Source organism: Vitis vinifera, chromosome 14 (genome assembly GCF_030704535.1).
Source record: "Vitis vinifera cultivar Pinot Noir 40024 chromosome 14, ASM3070453v1".
Classification (NCBI taxonomy): Eukaryota; Viridiplantae; Streptophyta; class Magnoliopsida; order Vitales; family Vitaceae; genus Vitis; species Vitis vinifera.
Window position 1 is genome coordinate 14,059,068 of NC_081818.1, and position 20,279 is coordinate 14,079,346.

Here is a 20,279-nt window from a genome sequence, read left to right on the forward strand (position 1 = left end):
TGGAGACTGGATGTGGATACAACAGTAGGAGCGTCTTTCCTACAATGTAGTCTCCGATGGAGAGCGATGGAGGAAGAGAACGAAGGAGAGAGGTATGAGTGAAGGGGATAGAAAATATCGAGAATCACTTGGGGGTATTTTTGGAATATTTCAAAATTTTGAAGTGTTTTTTAAAAAAAACATCTATCAAGTGTTTCTCTAAAAATCACTTTAAGTGTTTTTCCATATTTTCAAAAGTGTTTTTAAAATTTGCCAAACACCTTATTTTTATCTTAAAAACACTTAAAAGTGTTTTTGAGGGTTAAAACACTTTCAAAAATCACTGCCAAACAGACTCTTAATTTGACAACAAAAATTATTTTACTTGCTTTTTTTAGAAAATAATGAATTTTTACAATTTTATTTACAAAAGTATTTTGATTCATTTTCATTATAAAAAAAAGTGAGTTTTACAAATTATTTAAAATGACATAACTTTATTTGCAAAAGAAATTTTAATTAAAAAGAAAAACAAAGATTTAAATCCTCTATTTCTAAAAAACACTTTTAATCTCATTTTAATTAAGGAAAAAGAATTCATTTAAAAAAAAAATTTTGGACAATTTTATTAAAAATTAATTTTTTGGGACAACTTTATTTACAAAACAATTTTTGGACAATTTTTATTAAACAAAGAAATTTTTGGACAATGTTATTAAAAACAATTTTTTGAATTCTATTAAAAACAATTCTTTTGGATTTTTCTAAATGCATTTTTATGAGTTTTTATAAATAATAAAAAAAACTTTCTTTTATTAAAAATAATATTTTAAAATTATTGTTTTATCAAAACACATTTTCCAAATTCTTCCTCTCATTTAAATAAAATTTTTAGTTTGTTCGATGTTCAATTCTGTACACACTCAATAAATATATACGAACGAATATTTACAAGAACTAATAAAAATACAACCAAATAAAAGTAAGAAATAAAATATGTACCCAAATAAACTTACAACAAGTTTCACGTGTCATCAATTCGTACTCAACCAATAAGATTGCAAAATGAGCTCATGCAAAAACAAAAATAGCACAAATGTAAATGTCTAGAGACATACAAAATCCTAAACAAATATTCAAATATTCAAATTTCAAATTAGTCCAATAAATTTCAGCAATTAAAAATGGGTCCAAATTAACAAAAATAACTCAACAAAAATATCTCACATATCTTAGATCCTAACCTAAAGTTTCCAAATTAATAGCCAAAATATAAGCTCAATTAATCAAACTTAAAACATGATAAATTTAAATAAATCTCATCAAGCCTAAATTTAATATCTCATCATTCAAACCCAATTTAACATACAAACCTAAATCCGCAACCAAAATCAACCCAATTTAATATTCAAACCCACATCCAAAATATACTACAATATTATATCATATCCAAATTAAATAATTCAAATGAGTACAACTATATAAATTATCAACTAATTTAACCCAAATTAACAAACTCCAAATTAATAAATTCCAAATTAATTCACCAACAATAAATTAGCCCAAATTTCATATTAATTATCTAATAACAAATTAACCTAAATTTCATATTAATTCAACAATTCAAATTTCACAAACAACAATTACTTTTAAAATAAAAGAAAATAATAACAATAACAATAACAATAACAATAACAATAATAATAATAATAATAATAATAATAATAATAATAATTGTTAAGAAAATTAGGCTAATCCAACCTATGGTAATCACCCTAGAGGGGGGGTGAATAGGGTGATGGTCTCTTTTTGCTAATTTAAACTATGTGAATGTAAGAGATAATTATATGCAAGTATATAATAAACAATATAAAAACAATTGCATATAAATTAAAAGAGTAGGGAAGAGAGAATGCAAACACAAGATTTTATAGTGGTTCGGCGCAACCCGACCTACATCCACTCTCCTCTAGCTTCAATCTCAAGCTTGAGGTTCCACTAATTTAAGGCTTCCAAACCAAGCCTTCAAGCAATACAATTGGATTATGGTTCCAATTCACTATCTTGGACTTTTGGCTCCAAACACCCTTTACACTTCTCAAGAGATATCCCACTCTTGAACAACCCCTCAATTTATACCCCACACTTGAGAAACTTCCTCTCAAAGATTTACAAATAAATGATCTCACCAAATCCTAGTACAAAAACTTTAAGCTCAAATGATACAAGAAAACTAGGATTGAATGGTGCACTAAAGATATGCAAGTTTTAGAACAATGGTGCACTCAAAAAACTCTTCCAAGGCTCAAATATATTCAAGAAAGGTTTGGGAAGGTTAAGCTTTTTAAATAATGAATATTAAAGCCTTTTTATAAAAGAAAAAGTCAAACTAGCCGTTGGGGGTTTCTACCGGTCGAGTTGGGGGTCGATCGGTTGACTAGCCGTTAGCATTTAATGCTTGGCAGGTAACCGTTGGACCTCAACTGGTTGAGGTTCAACCTTGATCGGTTGAACAACCGTTCTAGAAGAAAGAAAAAGTGTTTTTCACCCTCAATCGGTTGAGTTGGCGGTCTACCCGAGCCTCGACCGATTGAGTTGGGGGTCGATTAATTCCTCATCCGGTTCAATCGGTTGAGCCATTTTTTGGCTCAACAACCAACTTTTTCAACTTAAAACCTTTTAAAACAAGTTTGAAAAACATTTAACACAAGGTTTTAGTTGAAAACATGAAATCATCCAATTCTTAAAATATTTAAAACAAAATAACTCTTGGATGATTTTGGTGCATAAGTAAAGAATGTAATGCATGAAAATACTAGTGCACCAACAACCTTACAAAGAGATCTTATGAAGCTTGGGTCTTGAAAAACACTTCTCTTTGAGGTGGGCTTTTTCTTCATGATTTCTCCTTGGCTTGATTTGTCTTTGTGATTGCCACTTTGGAAATCATCTTGCCTAATTACACTTGAAATATAATCATTAGTTCTAAACTTTATTTTGTTATCATCAAAATCAAGATTAACCAAACCTTAGTTTCACAATAATAATGATAATAATAATAATAATAATAATAAATGGGGTGGAAAAGTGAGAGAATGAGAGAAAATGGGAGTCATCGGCCAGCAGTAGCTCGCCGGCGAGAACGGGCTGGCGGCAGTTGATGGCTTTTCTGGGAAACAAAAAAAAAAAAGAAAAAAAAAAGAAAAAAAAATGAAGAGTATAAAAAAATGGAGAAATGGGAGGAAGATGGGAGAAGAGGGGGGATGAGAAAAGGGCTACGTGGTACGTCTTTGGAAGTGGGTATGGTGGAGGAAGAGAAGGAAAAAAAATGAGTAGAGGAAGAAGAAAAATAAAATAAATAAAAAAAAATGGGGGAAGAAATGAGAAGGGGTGTGGAGTCGGCTGTGGTAAGAGGAGTTGCAGAGAGGGCAGGAGAAAGGTTGGGAAAGAAAAAAAAAGGAAAAAAAAAATGGGGGCTCCTTGTGTGGGAGTTGGGAGGGGAAGAAAAAAAATGGAGAAAGGGATGAGGGGGCCGCAGGCTGCTATTGGGAATGGGTAAGGGGAGAGTGGAGAAAAAAAAATGGAGCAAAAAAACCATGGGTCCGTCTATGAGTTTTTGGGTAGAGAGCCAGAGTAGAAGAATGGGGGGAAAAAGAAAAAAAAATGGGGGGAAAAATGGCTGCTGTTCTTGGGAAATGGGGGGAAAAAAATGGGGAGGGTCGGCTAAAGGGAAGAAAGGAGAGTGAAGGAAGAAAAATGGGAAGAGATAATAAATAAAATAAAATAAAATAATGATAGATGAAAGGTGAGGGGGCATGTGGTGACGTGGGGGCATGAGAGAGGTGTGGGAGGAGAGAGACAAAGTGGGTGGGGTAGGTAGGTGGAGGAGAAAAATGAAGAGAGAGAAGAGAGAAAAGAGGAAAGAGAAAATGAAAAATAAAAAAAAAATAAAACATAATATAATAAAAATAAAAATAAAAATAGTAATAGTAATAGTAATAGTAATAATAATAATAATAAAATAAAATAAAATACAAAATAATAAAAACTAATAATTAAATAGTGAGTAGGCTAAAAACATCACACGAATTGGGATTTGAAATCTAAGCACAAAATTGGGCTCAAAATTAATGTAAAAATAAATTGGGACAAATTTTGGAGTCTACAAGTATATAGTGCATGAAACACATAATATTTTTCTCATTACCAGGAAAATCTCATATTTCAGTTATATGGGTTTCCAAAACCATATATTTCCCATATAAAAGTCTGTAAACACAACTCTCACAAATAAACAGACAAAGCCTCATACCGAAGCATCATGAAAATTCTACTTAGTTATATTCATCTTCCCCATGAGCCGTCCTACTATCAATCTGTCGCTAAAGCCTCCAACTTGCTTCTTAGTTCAAGAAAAGTCCTATCATACACGTGTTCATCTCAGCAACAATCATCCTCCTATGTAAAGAAAACAAAAATAAGCCTAATTTCAAGTAGCATTCAAGGTCCAAAATGAATATCCAATGCAAATAAGTTAAGTCAAGAAAAATAAAATCTAAATTTACCTGCAAAAAATACCAAAGCCCAAATAACAAGGTCAACAAATAAGTCTGACATTTTACAACGAAATTTAAAGATGTAAAGAAAAATTTTCACTTGATTCTCTTGAAAAAACTAAGGTAAAAAGTGAAGTGGTGACCATGGAAATGAGAGGTACGGATGAGGTTGTCGACAGTAGGCTATGATGGTGGAGACGGTGCGATATGGTGGCTATGAGGTGCACAATTGGTGTGAAAATGGCAATAGGGATGCGTGAGATGCGTGAGAGAGAATGGAAGAAAGGAGGGTGAGAGAGAGAAATAAAAAAAAATATGGCGGAAAAGGAGAAGAATGAGAAGAAGTGGGTGGTCTTGTGTAGGGATGGCAATGGGATGAGTTTTTTCGGGTACTCGCCCCGCCCCACTCCTAATGGGACGGGGTTCAATTTTAATAAACGGGTTTGAAATTTTTTTTAAAAACCCGGGCAGGTTTATGTATTGTCCCGTCCCACCCTGCCCCACCCCAATTATATATAAAATTAATTTTAAAATTAATTTAATTTAATTTTTTATTTTACTATTTATAATATATAGATAATAATAAAATATTTTTAATAAAATAAGTTATAAAAAAATATAATAATTTAATTATTTATAAAATATATTTATTTTAATGTAATTAAAAATTTTAAAAGTAATTTTTTTTAAAAAAAATTAAAATTAAAAAAAAAAAGTTAAACGGGGCGGCGTAGGGGTATGGGAATTATCATACTCGCCCCCGTCCCGATTAATTTTTTAAATGGGACAGGAATGTGAATTGTTTTGAATAAACGGGGCGGGGTTGGGATGGGGCGACCCGCCCCATTGCCATTCCTAGTCTTGTGAGGGAAAAAGAGAGAGAAAAAATGAATGAGATAAAATATAAGAGGAAAAAAGAGTGGAGGAAAAGGTGGAAGAAAAATTAGGCCAAAATTTGGGATCAACACATGTTTTTTTTCCTTTCGTCCAAATGTTGTCATATTGGGTTTTAAAAACAATGTTTTTAATGAGGTAGTTGTAATTGTGAATGCATGCTGAAATTCTCCTTTAGTAGTGATGGTTATAGATAATTCATAATTGTGAATGATCTCACAACTATCCATAGAGAATTTTGCTATCCCCATAAAGAATTAAATATTGTATTTAATTCTCATTTTTTTAACTCTTATAAATAGAAGACCTAGATCGATGAAAATCACACCTTAGAGTTCTTTCATTACTCTATTTCTTTTCTTCATTATTCTTTTTATTTTTAACACAAAAAATATAAATGTTTTGTGAAATGAAAGTTTTTCTAAACTCAATAACCTTCTTATTTTATGTTTTTTAGACGTAAAATGATAGCAACTTTTGTATAATATACAAATACTCTAAAAATTATAAAAAAAATTAAGATATTAAAAAAAACATATTTTATATAAATTTTTTTTTTATCATTTTTTATAAAACAAAAAAAATAACAAGTACATAAAATATGAGCATAAGTAAATCGATTTTAGTTATAAAATTTTTGAAAAATTAGATTAAGTAATTTTCAATCATGTCATAATATTTAGAAAATAACACTATATGTATAACATTCAAATTGAATTTAAATTATCGTTAATATAATAACAAAAATCACAAAACTCACATTTAAAATATTTTAGGAATGACAAAGAAATTTCACACATATTTTAGGAATGAAAATATTTTAAAATTAATTTTCAAATATTTTAACTTATTTAATAATTATTAACTACAAATATATGATTAGGATAAAAAAAAAAAAACACATAGGATTGTGGACTGCATTTTCCATGTGTCTTCCCACTTGATTGGTGAGACTCATTTTTTTTAGTAGGTGAAAATTTGATTTTTAGAAAATATTTGGAGTTGTCACTTATTTTTATTTTATTTTTTTAATCAGAAAACAAAATAAGAAATAAAATCTATGTGACTATTTATTTGAAAAAGACATGTCTATAAAAATTAAGTCTAAATTCAGGGTCAGGTTATTTATTATAAGGTACAGTGGTGAGTTATAATACCCCTTTAAGCTCGTATACCTACGGTTTCTATTAAACGAATTGAAGAAATTGTACTAAACGAATTAAAGAAATTGACAATTAATTAATTACGAATATCAATATTAAAGGAACAAAACAATATATACAAAGATGAAGAAAAAATTTAATTACAATAATACACAATAAATGAGAAGGGAATTATGTAAATTGATTTATTAAACTAATTAAAAAAATATATTTCGAAATAATAATTTTTAATAAATTTAAAAGAAGTTTATTAAACACAATTTTAAATAAATAATTTCAACTTATTTATTTACAAAAAAATAATCAATTTGTTTTTAATAAACGATTTGATTTAATTTCATTTGTATTCAATTTAAAAATAAAGTTATTTACACTTATTTTATTAAAAGAATTTATTACAAAATTTCAATTTGATAATAAAAAATGACTTTTACTTAAAAATAAAAAAGAGTTGTTTCTTGAAGAGCTTGAATTTTTTTAAAAGAATTTTTAGACATCATCTTTATAAAAAAATTAATTTTTACTTATCATCTCTATTATGATTTTTTTTTTTTTGAGAATTTTCACAAATGGTCTCTAAGAGTGTTTTTGCTTCTAATCAAATTATTTTTCCTAGTTGGTAAAAAGTATGGTAAATTTCTAAATAATTTCACCAATATTACAGTTCACAAATTATTTTTTGAAACCATGGCACACGCATCAAAAACCGGTGTAGCAAGGGTAAATGGCTGGGTTTGGACGGTGGATCGAAAGAAAAAGATGGGTGCATTTAGCACAACGTCTAATTTCATGATCCCTAAATCTGCAAGTTGTGGGCCACAAAATCATGAAGGGCATTATCAATGTGTAAATCTTGACTCAAACACGTCAGAAAGTCTCAATCAAGTTCCGTCAACAGGCGCATGAAAAGGCTGACTCAAGAATTTCCTGACCAGCCTCCCCACGGCACCGCCTCACCATTTTTATTTATTTACATTTTCCTTCACTTCTATAAGTATACAATTGATTCCAAAACTCTCTAATTAACACCAATGCTATTTTGCTTCCTCTTTTTATAGCTCTTCTTATTATCCGGCGATGGCCACACCGCCGGCGACTATGCCTGATGTCGACATGGATACCAATCCCTTGCTGTCAGGGGTTCTTTCGCATACCAATATGGGCACCACCAAAAAGCATAGAAGGCGCCGATCGGCCAGCAGGCCATCGCCAGCACCGTCGCAGCCGCTACGTCGGCAGTCTTTTAGCCGAGATATAGGCCACGCAGCCGCCGAGACTTATCTCGTCACTCGCCTCAGCTTTAAGCTTCTTCGATATCTTGGGTATTATTTCTTTATCATTAGGCTCTGTTTTGTTTCACAGAAAATAGTTTCAGTACGAGTTTTCTTTCACCAGGAGCAATGTGCTTTTATTTCGAGGGTTGATGCGCGACTCATATAATTTATGATCAAATGATTAGGGGGAATTTGTCTGAGGTTTTTCTCTCAGTTTTTCATTTTTCAAGGAGATATCGATTTCTCTCCATTCATTTTTCTGTCAACTTAGTTTGTGGTGTTCATAGTTTAGATCTTTCTGGCCTTTGGGGCTTGCTATGTCGATTTTGTTGCTTTTCTGTTGTGTGGGATTCAACTAAGAATTTCACAACCTGATTGTTGGAGTTATATATTTTCCCTTGAAATATGTCTCTGACTTGAATTCGGTTTCTGCTTTATTAGAATTTCTTTGAGCTAGGGAGAGATTTAAATTATGGGACTGGAAGGTAAAGGTCAGAACATATGCCCTTGAGGGCTGATCAAGTGACAAGGGTTAGGGTGGAGGGGTGGGAGGTTCCAAGTTCAAGCCCCAACAAGGACCAAAAATAGATATCTTACCTGTTGAAAAAGGATCTAGAATGCATGATACAATTGCAAAAGAGGTTTTTTTGGTTGAAAGACCATAAAATAGAATATTATCCATCCCTACTATTGGTCTTTGTTATGACTTTCACTTATCAATCCCAATTTAAATGCAAACATTTTTGGAAGCCTGATACTTAAGCATAATTCTTTTTGCTAATGGTATAAGGTTGGTCTCTGCTTAGGGAATGGCTGGATCATTAATGGTCCTTCTAAAGAATAAAATAGCAAATTGAGATTGTTATGCTGTGGGTTATTCCTTCCTTGGACAAAAACTTATGGATAAACAAGCTTTAAATAGTTTGGATAGATAGGATAAGGTGGTGCCTTTTGAGTTCCATTTCATTTTTTCTAGGTTGTTTTGGAGCTTGACTTCTGTTGAAGGTGGCCTTTGTTGCATAATAAATGGCCAGTTTGAAGAAGAGTGAGCTCTTTCCTATGAGTAAGCGCTATATGTGGCTTTGTTGCTTGGTTTTAAGGTGGTCGAGTTACTTTATTTTTGGGCCTTCCCTTGGGTGACCATTTCAAGTCTACTTTCGTGTGAGATGGAGTGGAGGAAAGGTTTCATAAAAGGTTGGTCTCTTAGGAAAAAAACCTTGTCTAACTGGTGAAATCAATTCTTATATAAGAGTACTTCTTCTAATTTGCCCATTTATTGTATGCCTCTATTTGCGATTCTTAGAATGGTCCACCTAATGCTCAAGAGGATTCTTCCAAGAGAGGGATTGTTTTATGGCAAAACGCGTGCATCGCGTTAATGTGGGTGGTGTGGTGGGAAAGAAATACAAGGATTTTCGAGGACAAAGCAAGGAATTCTGAGTATCTTTGGGATTCTATTTGTTTTCTTACCTCTTTTTGGGCTTTTTGTTCTAAGGTTTTTAAGGGGATTCCTCTTAACATGTTACAACTTGATTGGTTAGCGGCGTGTAACTAGAGTGTCTACTTTTCTCTTCTTGTACTTTCTTATATTTGATTACTTGTAGTCTTGTTTTTCTTTGATGGGAGGATTCCTCATCCTTCTAATTGATTGTACCTTCTTTTTATCAATATATTCCTTTGTCGTTTCCTATCAAAAAAAAGAAAAAGAAAAAAAGAATGGTCCACCTAATGGTCAAGAGGATTCAAAGCCACTTTAGTTCTTAAGACCGCGGCTAGAGAGGAAATTACATTTTGCCAAAGTGGTTGGTTGTCTACTAAGAGAAAGTTTATGGGTGATTTAGGTATTAGAAACCTATCAATGCTGAACAAAGTACTTCTTACTAAAAGGTTATAGAAATTCCAGTGGAGCAAGGTTTTTTTTCAAATGCTAGGGAGAGGAGGAAGGTTTTTGGAGTAGGTTTTTGGAAAATGACTAGAAGGGGGTTCAAATACTCTTCATTGTAGAATAACTTTATTGATAGAAGATGGTCATATGTCAAAATTCTGGCTTTATGTTTGGTGTGAGGAGTTTTCATGGAGAGTTCTCTTCTTTCTCTTTCTCTCTCGTGCGTGCTTTCTCTTTCTTGTTCTTTACATTGAACATTACTTTGTATAAAGATGCTTAAATTGTGGATATTTGGGTTAGGAGGGGTTGGTAGGGTCTTCTAAGCCCTTTCTTCTAGATGAGCTTCCATGCTTGGGAGTTGGAGAAGGTGTGAGTTTCTTGGTGTTTATTCGGAGCGGTTGTTAGGATAGTTTGGTTTGGCAGTGTGACAAGAGTGGGAAGTTTTTTTTTTTGGTCAATTCCATCTGTGTGACCTATAGGTGGCTTCTAGTGGTTTGTTCCACAAAAAGAAGTGTGAAAGTTCTCTCAAAAGTGGGCTTCTATGTAAGAAGATTTTGGCTAATTAACTAACTTACAAGAAAGGGCTGACTTTGGTTAACGAGTGTTGCCGCTGCATGCATTGTGAGGGATGATTGACCACATCTTGATCCATTTTGGGAAAGCTTGCTTCTTGTGGCAACCTTTTTTCCCTCCCTCATTGGTATTTCTTGGGTGCTTCCTTAGTCAATAAAGTAGTTGTTGAACAAACTATTCTATGGCCTCGCCAAATAAGGATTACCTTTCGTCTAGGAGCACAATCACAGGCACCACCCGAAAAGTTAGCTTTAGACGGAAAGCCATAGTCATGGCCTAAAATTGGAATCTCCAAAACAAAAATCGGAGTAGGGACTTGATCTGTTGTAGGCGCTGCTGAAGCCCGAGCTATAGCTGTCATGTCACTAATCTATCTGTTGGCATGAGAGTTTGTGGGAAAGAGGAGCAAGAAAGTGTATAATAACACCTTTGTGCTTGTTTTAATGGTTTTGGGATGGATGGACCCACAAAAACTTCGAAGACTTAGAGAGTTGGGATCGGGTTTTAAAAAAGACTCTTCACAAACCGCCTTTTGAGTGATCTAGGAATTCCATGGTGGTTTCTAATTCATTTTTCGGGTTCCATTGGTGGAATGGAGGAAGATTAATCTGGTATAGGACCTTTTTTGTTTTTCTTTTTATTTGTTTGGGCACTTTGTATATTTCCTATACTGTTTGGTAACCTGCTACCAGTTTTCCTGATTGTTTCTACTTTTCTGGAATAGATTTAGAAAATGAAAACTAGTTAACACATGCTTGGATGAGTATATTGAATTCCAATGCATTAATTAGGATGCTTATGGTGATCACGATGATTGTACCCTCGTCAGCATGGTGCAAGTATATTGGTGATGACAGTGGCAGCTGTAGTAGTGGTGATATTTTTGTTGCTTAGGTGACAATGATGGTGGCAACAACTGGCTGTTGGTGCAATGGTAGTGTGGCTATCCAATTGAGCATCGTGTTTGTTTTTTTCCCAGACATAAAAATCATGTTAAAAAATTTAGCACATTGTGGAGAAAAATTGTATTTCTTTTCATATCTTGAAAGTATACAACCAATGAAATATATATATATATATATATATATATATATAAATAACAACGGAAAGGAAAGAAAAAGGAAGAAAGTAAAGAATAAAGGAGAATCCCTACAAATTAGGGATTATCATAGTTTTAAAAGGCTCAAGGCGCAAAGTCCTTCTGGAGCTTGAGACGCAAGACACACCTAAGGCGTGGGCTTTAGTGAAGTGAGGCGCATCTTATTTCACATTTATATTTTTATATAATTTAATCAAGTGCCCAAAAATTTTCCTCTAATTTTCCCCTTCTTCGTCTTCTTCTCTTTTTCTCACTGTTTAGGAGGCTAGGGCATTTTTTTGTGTTTCACAGGTCCAAAATGAGCATATATTGGGTTTTGGAAGAAGAACATGCCAAAATGGTGTTGTTTTTGCCTTTTTTTTCCCCTAAAAAGACTAGGCTTCTAAACGATGTCGTTTTGGTCTTAGGAAATTAAAAAAACAAAACTCTCGTCGTTCTCCCTTTGTTGCTCTACAACTTGTTGTCAGAGGGTGAGAAGATGACTAGAAGAAGAAGAAGATGACGACAGAGGATAGAGGTACACCTATTAGGGGCGTCGTGCTTGGCCGGAGGCGAGTGCCTTGCGCGCCTAATTAGTGCCTCCGTGAAGGGGTGACACTTGCAGTCAGGCGAGGCGCCAAAGTGTGGTGTCGCATCTAGGCACGCCTTTCACAACTATGGGGATTATATATATATCAAATATAGAAGGAGAAGAAGAAGATGATGATGACAGAGGATAGAGGTGCACCTATTGGGGGTGTCACGCTTGGTTGGAGGTGAATGCCTTGCGTACCTAATCAGCGTCTCTGTGAAGGGGTGGTGCTTGTAGTCAGGCGAGGCGCCAAAGTGTGGTGTCGAGCCTAGGTGCGCCTTTCACAACTATGAGGATTATATATATAAAATATACACCTAGCTACATGCATATATATAGTTGTACACACAACTGTACAACTTACACAATTGTATATTACATTTGTATATCTTTTGCAGTTGCATATTACAACCGTAATAATATTTGATAGCTGTAATAATTTTCAATACTCCCCCTTAAGCTGGTGAATGAATATTATCTATTCCCGACTTGCCAATAAAAGATTGAAATTCCAATAAAAAATAATAGATTGAAATGCAGTACGACTCAATTCTTTAGTTAGTACATCTACAAGTTGACCCTTGATTGACACAAATGGAGTACAAATTAGTCCGCTATCTAATTTCTCTTTTATAAAATGCTTGTCTACTTCCACATGCTTGGTGCGGTCATGTTGCACAAGGTTATGTGTAATATCAATTGCTGACTTATTATCACAATATAGCTTCATAGGTCCTTTTCAAGCAATCTTTAGATCTTCCAAAATTATTTTCAATCATAGAAGCTCACAAACTCCTAATGCCATAACTCTAAACTCAACTTCTGCCCTTGACCTTGTAACTACATTCTGCTTCTTGTTTCTCCACGTTACAAGGTTACCTCCGAGAAATGTACAATAACCTAAAGTCGATCTTCTATCATCAATTGATCTAACATAATTTGCATCCGTGTATGCTTCCAATGTCAATTCATTACCTTTTTTAAACAACACTTCCTTTCCTAGAGTACCGTTTAAGTATTGTAGAATTCAATGTGCTACTCGAAGATGTACTTTTTTTGGGTTGTGCAGAAATTGACTCGCCACTCCTACAACATAGGTTATGTTTGGCTTGGTATGAGAAAGATTGTGATTCTGTTTAATGGGTGTCTCCACTAGTTTACACCTAGTTTCCTTGTTTCAATTAATAAATCTAGCACATACTTTTGTTGGGATATAAAGATCCCATGTCAAGGGTGAGCCACTTCAATGCCAAGGAAGTATTTTAACCTGCCAAGTTCTTTAACCTCAAATTCTTGCAATAAACACCTTTTCAATGCCTTCATTCCTTGCAAGTCACCTCCTGTTACCACTATGTCATTCGCATAAACTAATAAAACTGTAACTGTCCCTAAAGCGGAATGTTTAACAAACAATGTGATCACCCTAACATTCTTTATGTCAATTTGCTGCAAACTCCATCGACGATTAGTTGCTAAAGATAATAGGATTCTTATAGTATTCATTTTTGCAACAGGAGCAAATGTTTCAAGATAATCTATTCCATAAGTTTGAGTATACCCCTTAACCACTAATCTTGCCTTATAACATTCAAGTGATCAATCTGCTTTATGTTTCACAGTAAAGTCCCATTTACATCCTACTAACTTCTTTCCTAGAGGCAGTTCCACCAAGTCCCATGTTTTGTTTTTCTCAAGTGCATCCATCTCCACCTTCATAGCTTCTTTTCACTCTTTAATTCTCATTACTTCAGGGACAGTTTTTGGGATAGTTATAGTGTTGAGGTGGATAAGAAAACTTTTATGACCACTAGATAACTTCTCATAAGACACAAAGTGAGACAATTGATATACAGGCTGTTGAGTACACTTCCTAACACCCTTTCTAATTGCTATAGGAAGATTATAATCATCAACAATAGACACATTACTTTCATAATCTTTTGAATTAGGAGTTACCTCAATATTATTTGCACTAGAGATTGGTTCTGAATTATGAACCTGCATTAGTTGAATAAGGGGTTCCTTTTTCCTTGAATATACCTACAATGGGCAAGTAACACTTTGAATTTGTTTATCCTTGGCCATTGGACTGAGAGTACTTAGATCTAACTCATTTGGTAAAGGACCGAAATCAAATGATGATGGAGAAGATGGAGGATTTTGATTTTGTGAGGATGGGAAGGATGAAAGATCAAACAAAAACAAATCTCTATCATTATCTTCCATGAATGATATCTCTCCCTGAAGATAAGGATTAGGAAAGTAATTTTTAGTTTCAATGAATATTACATCTATAGAGTCAAAGAACCGTTTTGTTGGAGGATGATAACACTTGTACCCTTTTTGTGTAGAAGAATATCCCACAAAAATGCACTTAAGAGCCCTTGGATCAAGTTTCCCATGGTTATTTGAATGAATATAAACAAAGGATATACACCTAAAGACTCCTAGGAACCAAGTGATTTATTGTTTTGAAGTTAGGAAATTTTTTTGAAAATAGTTGCATGGGGCTGTTATAATCAAGCACTCGAGTAGGCAATCTATTAATCAAATGTGTAGCAGTTAAGACAACTTCTATCCAATAATTTTTTGGAACATTTTTTTGGAAAAGAAAAGCTCGGGTAGCAGCTAGAAGCTGACCATTTTTCCGTTATACCACACCATTTTGTTGTGGTATATTAGTGCATGAAGACTCATGAATGATTCCTTTTTCTTCGAAGAATGGTGACAACACTTGATTAAAATAATCCCTAGCATTGTCAGACCAAACTCTTTTTATCTCAACCCCAAATTGATTTTTCACCATGTGGAAAAAATTTTGAAAGGTGAAACTGACATATGATTTTTGTTTTAGGAGAAAAACCCATGACACTCGAGTACAATTGTTAATAAATGAGATAAACCAACGAGCCCTAAAGATATTATGAACTGTAAAAGGTCCCAAAACATAACTATGAATAAGAGTGAAAGGCATCGAAGCTCTTGTATTACTTATTGGAAAAGAAGCAAGCTTATGTTTTGCAAGTTCACAAACATCACAATGAAATTGACCCAAATCAAATCCTTTAAACAAACTAGGAAACATTACTTTAAGAATACTAAAAGAAGGATGATCAAGACAAAAGTGATATAACCATATTCTATTTTTATTTGAAGGGGAAGACTCAGAAAGTAGAGACAATGGAATAAAACCCTTAGTGTTATTTCGTCCATCAGGTTCCTTAAGAAAATAGAGTCCATTCTTCTCCTTAGCAAGTCCAATTGTCCTCCCCATGCTCCAGTCCTGAAATTTACACACTGTAGAAGAAAAGTCACCACATAGTTTAAATCCTTTGTAAGCTTGTGAATTGAAACTAGATTGGTAGATAATTTTAGTACATGTAGAACTTTTTTAAAACAAGGTTCTAATTTATAATTACATCCCCTTAACTAACAACTGTAACCAATGTTCTATCAGTAGGAAAAATTTTCTTGTTACTAGGACAAGGACTATAAGAGACAAACCCATGAGAAGATTGGGTCATATGATCCATAGCCTTGGAATCCACTACCCATGCTTCTTTGGAGATCAACACATTAAGTGCATAGGGCTGAGAATTACTTGAAAAAGGCAAGGAACAAGTACCACTTGTAGGTTTCTCTAATGTCCCCATAAAGATCTCTGCTTTTCAATATCTTCTCTATTGAACTCAGGTCACTCTTAAGAGAATTCTTTTTCACCTATTGATTGTGCCAAGGTTAAACGTGTCTGTCCTTGCCTTCCTCCTTGATTACTCTTTGCTATCTAAGAAGTATTTAGAGTATTTGAGGGCTTATTGTTAACCCCTAAAACCAAGCATGTCAGCATTGTGGCCTGATGTGGGTAACACCCTGACCCTATGATCAGATCGCGAGCAACACAAGGTGCAATGAGTGGGATGGAAGCTTCAGAAGCACACTTAAGCTGCTGGCATGCATGGACAGCAGTGGTGCATAAGCATGCTAGCTCGACAACATGCAAGACCCGTGCACATGCACAAACTAGGTGCCTTTGTGTGGCGCAACCTATGGGCACGATGGCATGGGGTATGTGGGAACTTGGTTAGGATGCCTTGGCCAAGGGGACCCTGCTGCAGCACGGACGAGCATAGCATCAACAACAAGGCCTTGTGAGATGCGTGAGCCCAAAACGCACACGGATGATCCATAGATGCAGCAACATCATGCTAACTCATGTGCATGCAAGCATGAGCAGAGATGGTTTAATGGCATGGCTTGAGCGAGACTGACTCAAGGCAAGCACGGTGGACTTGAGTTGGATCATGTAAGACACATCTTGGCATTAGGGCAAGCTTAAGCAAGATGTGATTCTCCTTGGGTTGGAAACACAATGGGCTAATGCATCAGATTTATATAGGCAAGAGTCCTGATACACAAGACTCCTAGTCAGATTAGGAGACTGAGACCTGATGCAGGAGGAGAGAGACTCCTAACATGTGAAAACTCCTAGTCGGGATGGGAAGCAGAGTGTTGATGCACGAGGAGACAAAGTCCTGTGGCACGAGAACTTGAGATTGGGTGGGAGTCAAAGTCCTACTCAGGGAAGCATCTGTTGAGCTTGAGTCAAAGTCGGACTAGGACTCAAACACCAATTCCCTAGTAGGATTGGACTGCTTGGTGCAACATGTATAAATAGAGTGCTTGTGTGCCTTAAAAGATCAAGTGAACTACTCGATGTTCTTGTGGGAGTCCTTGTTAGTGAGTTCCTTGTATTCTATTGTCTGATCAATAATATATAAGTTGGGGGGAGCCTTGTAACTTGTGTGCAATCTCATGGGTTGGAAAAGGTTGGTTTAGATAGCATCTAAGTGTTGCACATACGCAAAAATTTGGACCCAAGGTTTGTGTGTGTGACACTTACCATGGAGTTTCTAGCACCTCTCCATGGAGTCTTTATCACTTGCTTTTGATCCTTCTGATAGCCCATTATTACCTCCTACTCCACTGGAATAGGCATTTGACTGCTACTGGTTTGATTTTACAGCTTTGGGATTTGCATCTTTTGTAACCAAGGCTGAACCATCTGTTGATTGAGGCTCCATCATAACCCCTCTTTGTCCTTCTTCTCCACGAATTATGGCAATTATTTCATTGAGTGAAGGAACTTCTTCCTTTCCTAACACTTGCACTTGAACAAGATTGAACTCAATATTCAATCCAGCAAGAAAGATGTAAATCTTCCATTTTTCCATAAAACATTTAAGAAGGGCTGCATCATCGTTGCACTTCATCTCAATACATTGATTATGATCCAACTCTTGTCATAAGTTTTGTAAAATCTGAACATATTCAATGACCAAACGATTACCTTGTTTGGTAGATGAGATCTTTGTCATAATTTCATAGATTTGTACAGCATCTTGGACATTGGAATGCCCATACGATTCCCAAATTTCCTTTGTTGTTGTAAAAAACATGCAAGTATTGCCAAGTTTTGGCATCATCAAATTCCACAATCAGGACATTACCATGGAGTCTTCTTCATCCCATGCAACAAACTGTGAATCATTTGGTTTCAGTCCCGTGCTAAGAAGATGACTCAGTTTGCCCTTCCCTTTCACGAAGGTTCGAACAAACTGAGACCACTTCAAAATTTTTTTGCCTTTTGAGATGTAAACCTGGTTGGATATTCTGCAGCTCTCTTGCTGGAGTGTTGATGACATCATTTGTTGATGTTGGATTAGAGACTTTCTTATTGGTAAATTCTGAAACCTTAGACTGGGCAGAAGTGGAAGAAATCAAATAAAAGTTAAGGTAGGATTGCAGCAATGCAGGCCAGAACAAGAAATTAGAGCAAAAGTTTTGCCAAAAAACTAAACTAATCCAAGTTTTTGAAAAAAAAAAAACCAGCAATGACGGCTGGAAAATCAGCGATTAACGAAAAAATTAGAAACCCTGAGGAGTTTGATTTGGCTTTGATGCCATGTAGAGAAAAATTGTGTTTCTTTTCATTTCTTGAAAGCATACAACCAATGAAATATATATACTCTGATAGAAAGGAAAGAAAAAGGAAGAAAAGAAAGAATAAGGAAGAATCCCTACAAATTAGGGATTATATACATAAATATACACCTAGCTATATGTATATACAATTGTACACACAGCTGTACAACTTACCCAGCTGTATATCTTTTACAGCTGCATATTACAGCTCTAATAATATTCAACAGCTGTAATAATCTTCAACACACATTGTTTCAAATTGCTTCCTAAAAGTGGATTCAGATCATGCATATGATAATTGTTTTTGTTCCCCCACGCAAAGAATTTTAGAACACAAAATGGAAAGGTTGACAAATGAAGACCAAGTGGTTTTGACTTATTAATGCACATTATGCAAATTTGAAGTAGGGAATTAGGCCATTCTTCAGGTTTATTTATTCTCATTCTTCATTGTGCTTAGTTATTGGTCAAATATGGCACAACCTAGGTCATATCCACAACAATGAAAATTTTGTTTGTTCGTTGGTATTCGCTGAAAATTGAATATTTGGTCTTCAGGTTTCTTTTTCTTTTTTCCAAAATGTTTCTATCAAACTGGAAATTTGTTTATATAAAAATATATGGTAACTTGAGATGCTTTCTAATCATTTATTTTCATTCAGGGTAGGCTACCGGTGGATGACTAGACTTGTTGCCCTTGGTTGTTATGCCATGCTACTAATGCCAGGGTTTCTTCGAGGTGTGTATTGTGTGATTTATTGCGTAAATTGCCAATGAATACCTTGCAAGCTTGTTCAAGCTTTATCATGTTTCCTTATTTGTTTATTTATTTTTTTATTGGGAAGATAGCATATAGCTTTCCAATTATGTTAAGATTTTGTTTCGTTATATTTTTTCTACCTTAGGATCATTATCATCTGTAGATACACACGCCCTCTTAAAAGCATTATATCGACAAGTTAGTAGGTATACATACGTATATGTGTATGTTCCTATCAAAAAAAAAAAAATGTGTATGTGTGTTTATTATCTTAATATTGTTATTAAAGATTTTTAGGATGAGATCTTTCAATTTGCTTCTGCATGACATCAGCATATTTTCTATTTTTATCCTCCTTGTACTTCCTATTTTTTTTGGTTCATGTCATGGTTGAAGCTGCTAGTTGTTTAATTTGTCTCTGTCATCATCTGTTTTCTGTTTCCTGTTAGCCTTAGCCATTATTTTACATCAGCAAGATAGTTACCTTTTCTTTTCTGTTGCACCTTTAATAAAATATGCGCTGTTAATGATAATATGCCATTTTATCTATAAAATTGGAAGTCCAATCTGCCTTTTTTCTTCTAGTTGGCAGTAAACTTTGTTCTTTATGAAATGTTTTTAAGGTCCTATCTTCTTGTGGTTGATGTCAGTCTTCTGATAATGCTGGTGGTTGATGTTCTATCTTCTGGTTGACAGAGATTCACTGCTTGGTTGGCTTGCTAGAAGGGTTGCTAATTATTATGGCGTCTTAAACAGCATTGATGATGTAGGGAAACCTAAGATGGCTATCTACAATCAAACAAAGTGGGTCAGGGTTTGAATCTTTTAGGATTTAAGGAAGAGAACAAGAATAAAATTATGGGAGTTGGAAAAAATCAATTAAAAGATAGGAAAAGAAGAGATAAAGAAAAGAGATAAACAATTTTAGAGTCTCACTAAGACCTAGGAATCTTACCTAGAAGAAAGACAATGAAGTCTTACCATTGAAAATTATAAGGTATGCAAGAGAACTTAATATTATTAATTAATAATTATTAATCCTGTTTTACATCAAGTAGCCTTAGCCTTATTTATATGTTTTTGAAAACCCTAAAAATGGAGTAAAACAACGAAAAAGTAAACCTAACCTAATTAGTTACTTTCTGGGACTCTTATTCATTTCTTAAAACTTAGGGTCCGTTTGGCCATGTTTTTTGAAACTTGTTTTTAAAAATTGTTTTTAAGCTAAAGAACAAAAAATAGTTTTCTAGTGTTTTATAAAAATGAGGGTGTTTGGCAAATTGTGTTTAAAAGCAGGTTTTTTTTTTCACTCAAATAGAAACTTAAAAACGGAAAGAATTATTTTAGAAAATAGAAAGTTTAGAAATTCCTTTTTAAGGAGAATACTGAAACTCCTCAAATTCGAAAACCTTCATTTTTTCCTTTTTCTTTTTTTAAATATGCCTTGGGGGGCCTCATCCCCATCAATTGAGTTCTACCCATTTGTATTAAGGGACAAAGTAAACAAATAGGAAGAAGTGCTGTCATGTTATTATTGTCATTG

General features: G+C 34.3%; 1 protein-coding gene across 3 annotated transcripts in view; it reads left to right on the forward strand.

Moving 5' to 3' along the window:
* The first annotated feature begins 7,284 nt into the window (after window positions 1-7,284).
* LOC100263542 (isoprenylcysteine alpha-carbonyl methylesterase ICME) overlaps window positions 7,285-20,279 on the forward strand; it is a 63,028-nt gene continuing 50,033 nt past the window's right edge. The window contains exons 1-2 of one of the 3 annotated variants that reach the window (XM_002264926.4): window positions 7,285-7,914; window positions 18,639-18,715. In XM_002264926.4, coding sequence (XP_002264962.1) covers window positions 7,670-7,914; window positions 18,639-18,715 — 322 coding nt within the window. In that variant the 5' untranslated portion in view covers window positions 7,285-7,669. The remainder of the gene's footprint in view (window positions 7,915-18,638; window positions 18,716-20,279) is intronic. The other 2 variants (XM_019225110.2, XM_059742882.1) reach the window with 2 other exon arrangements.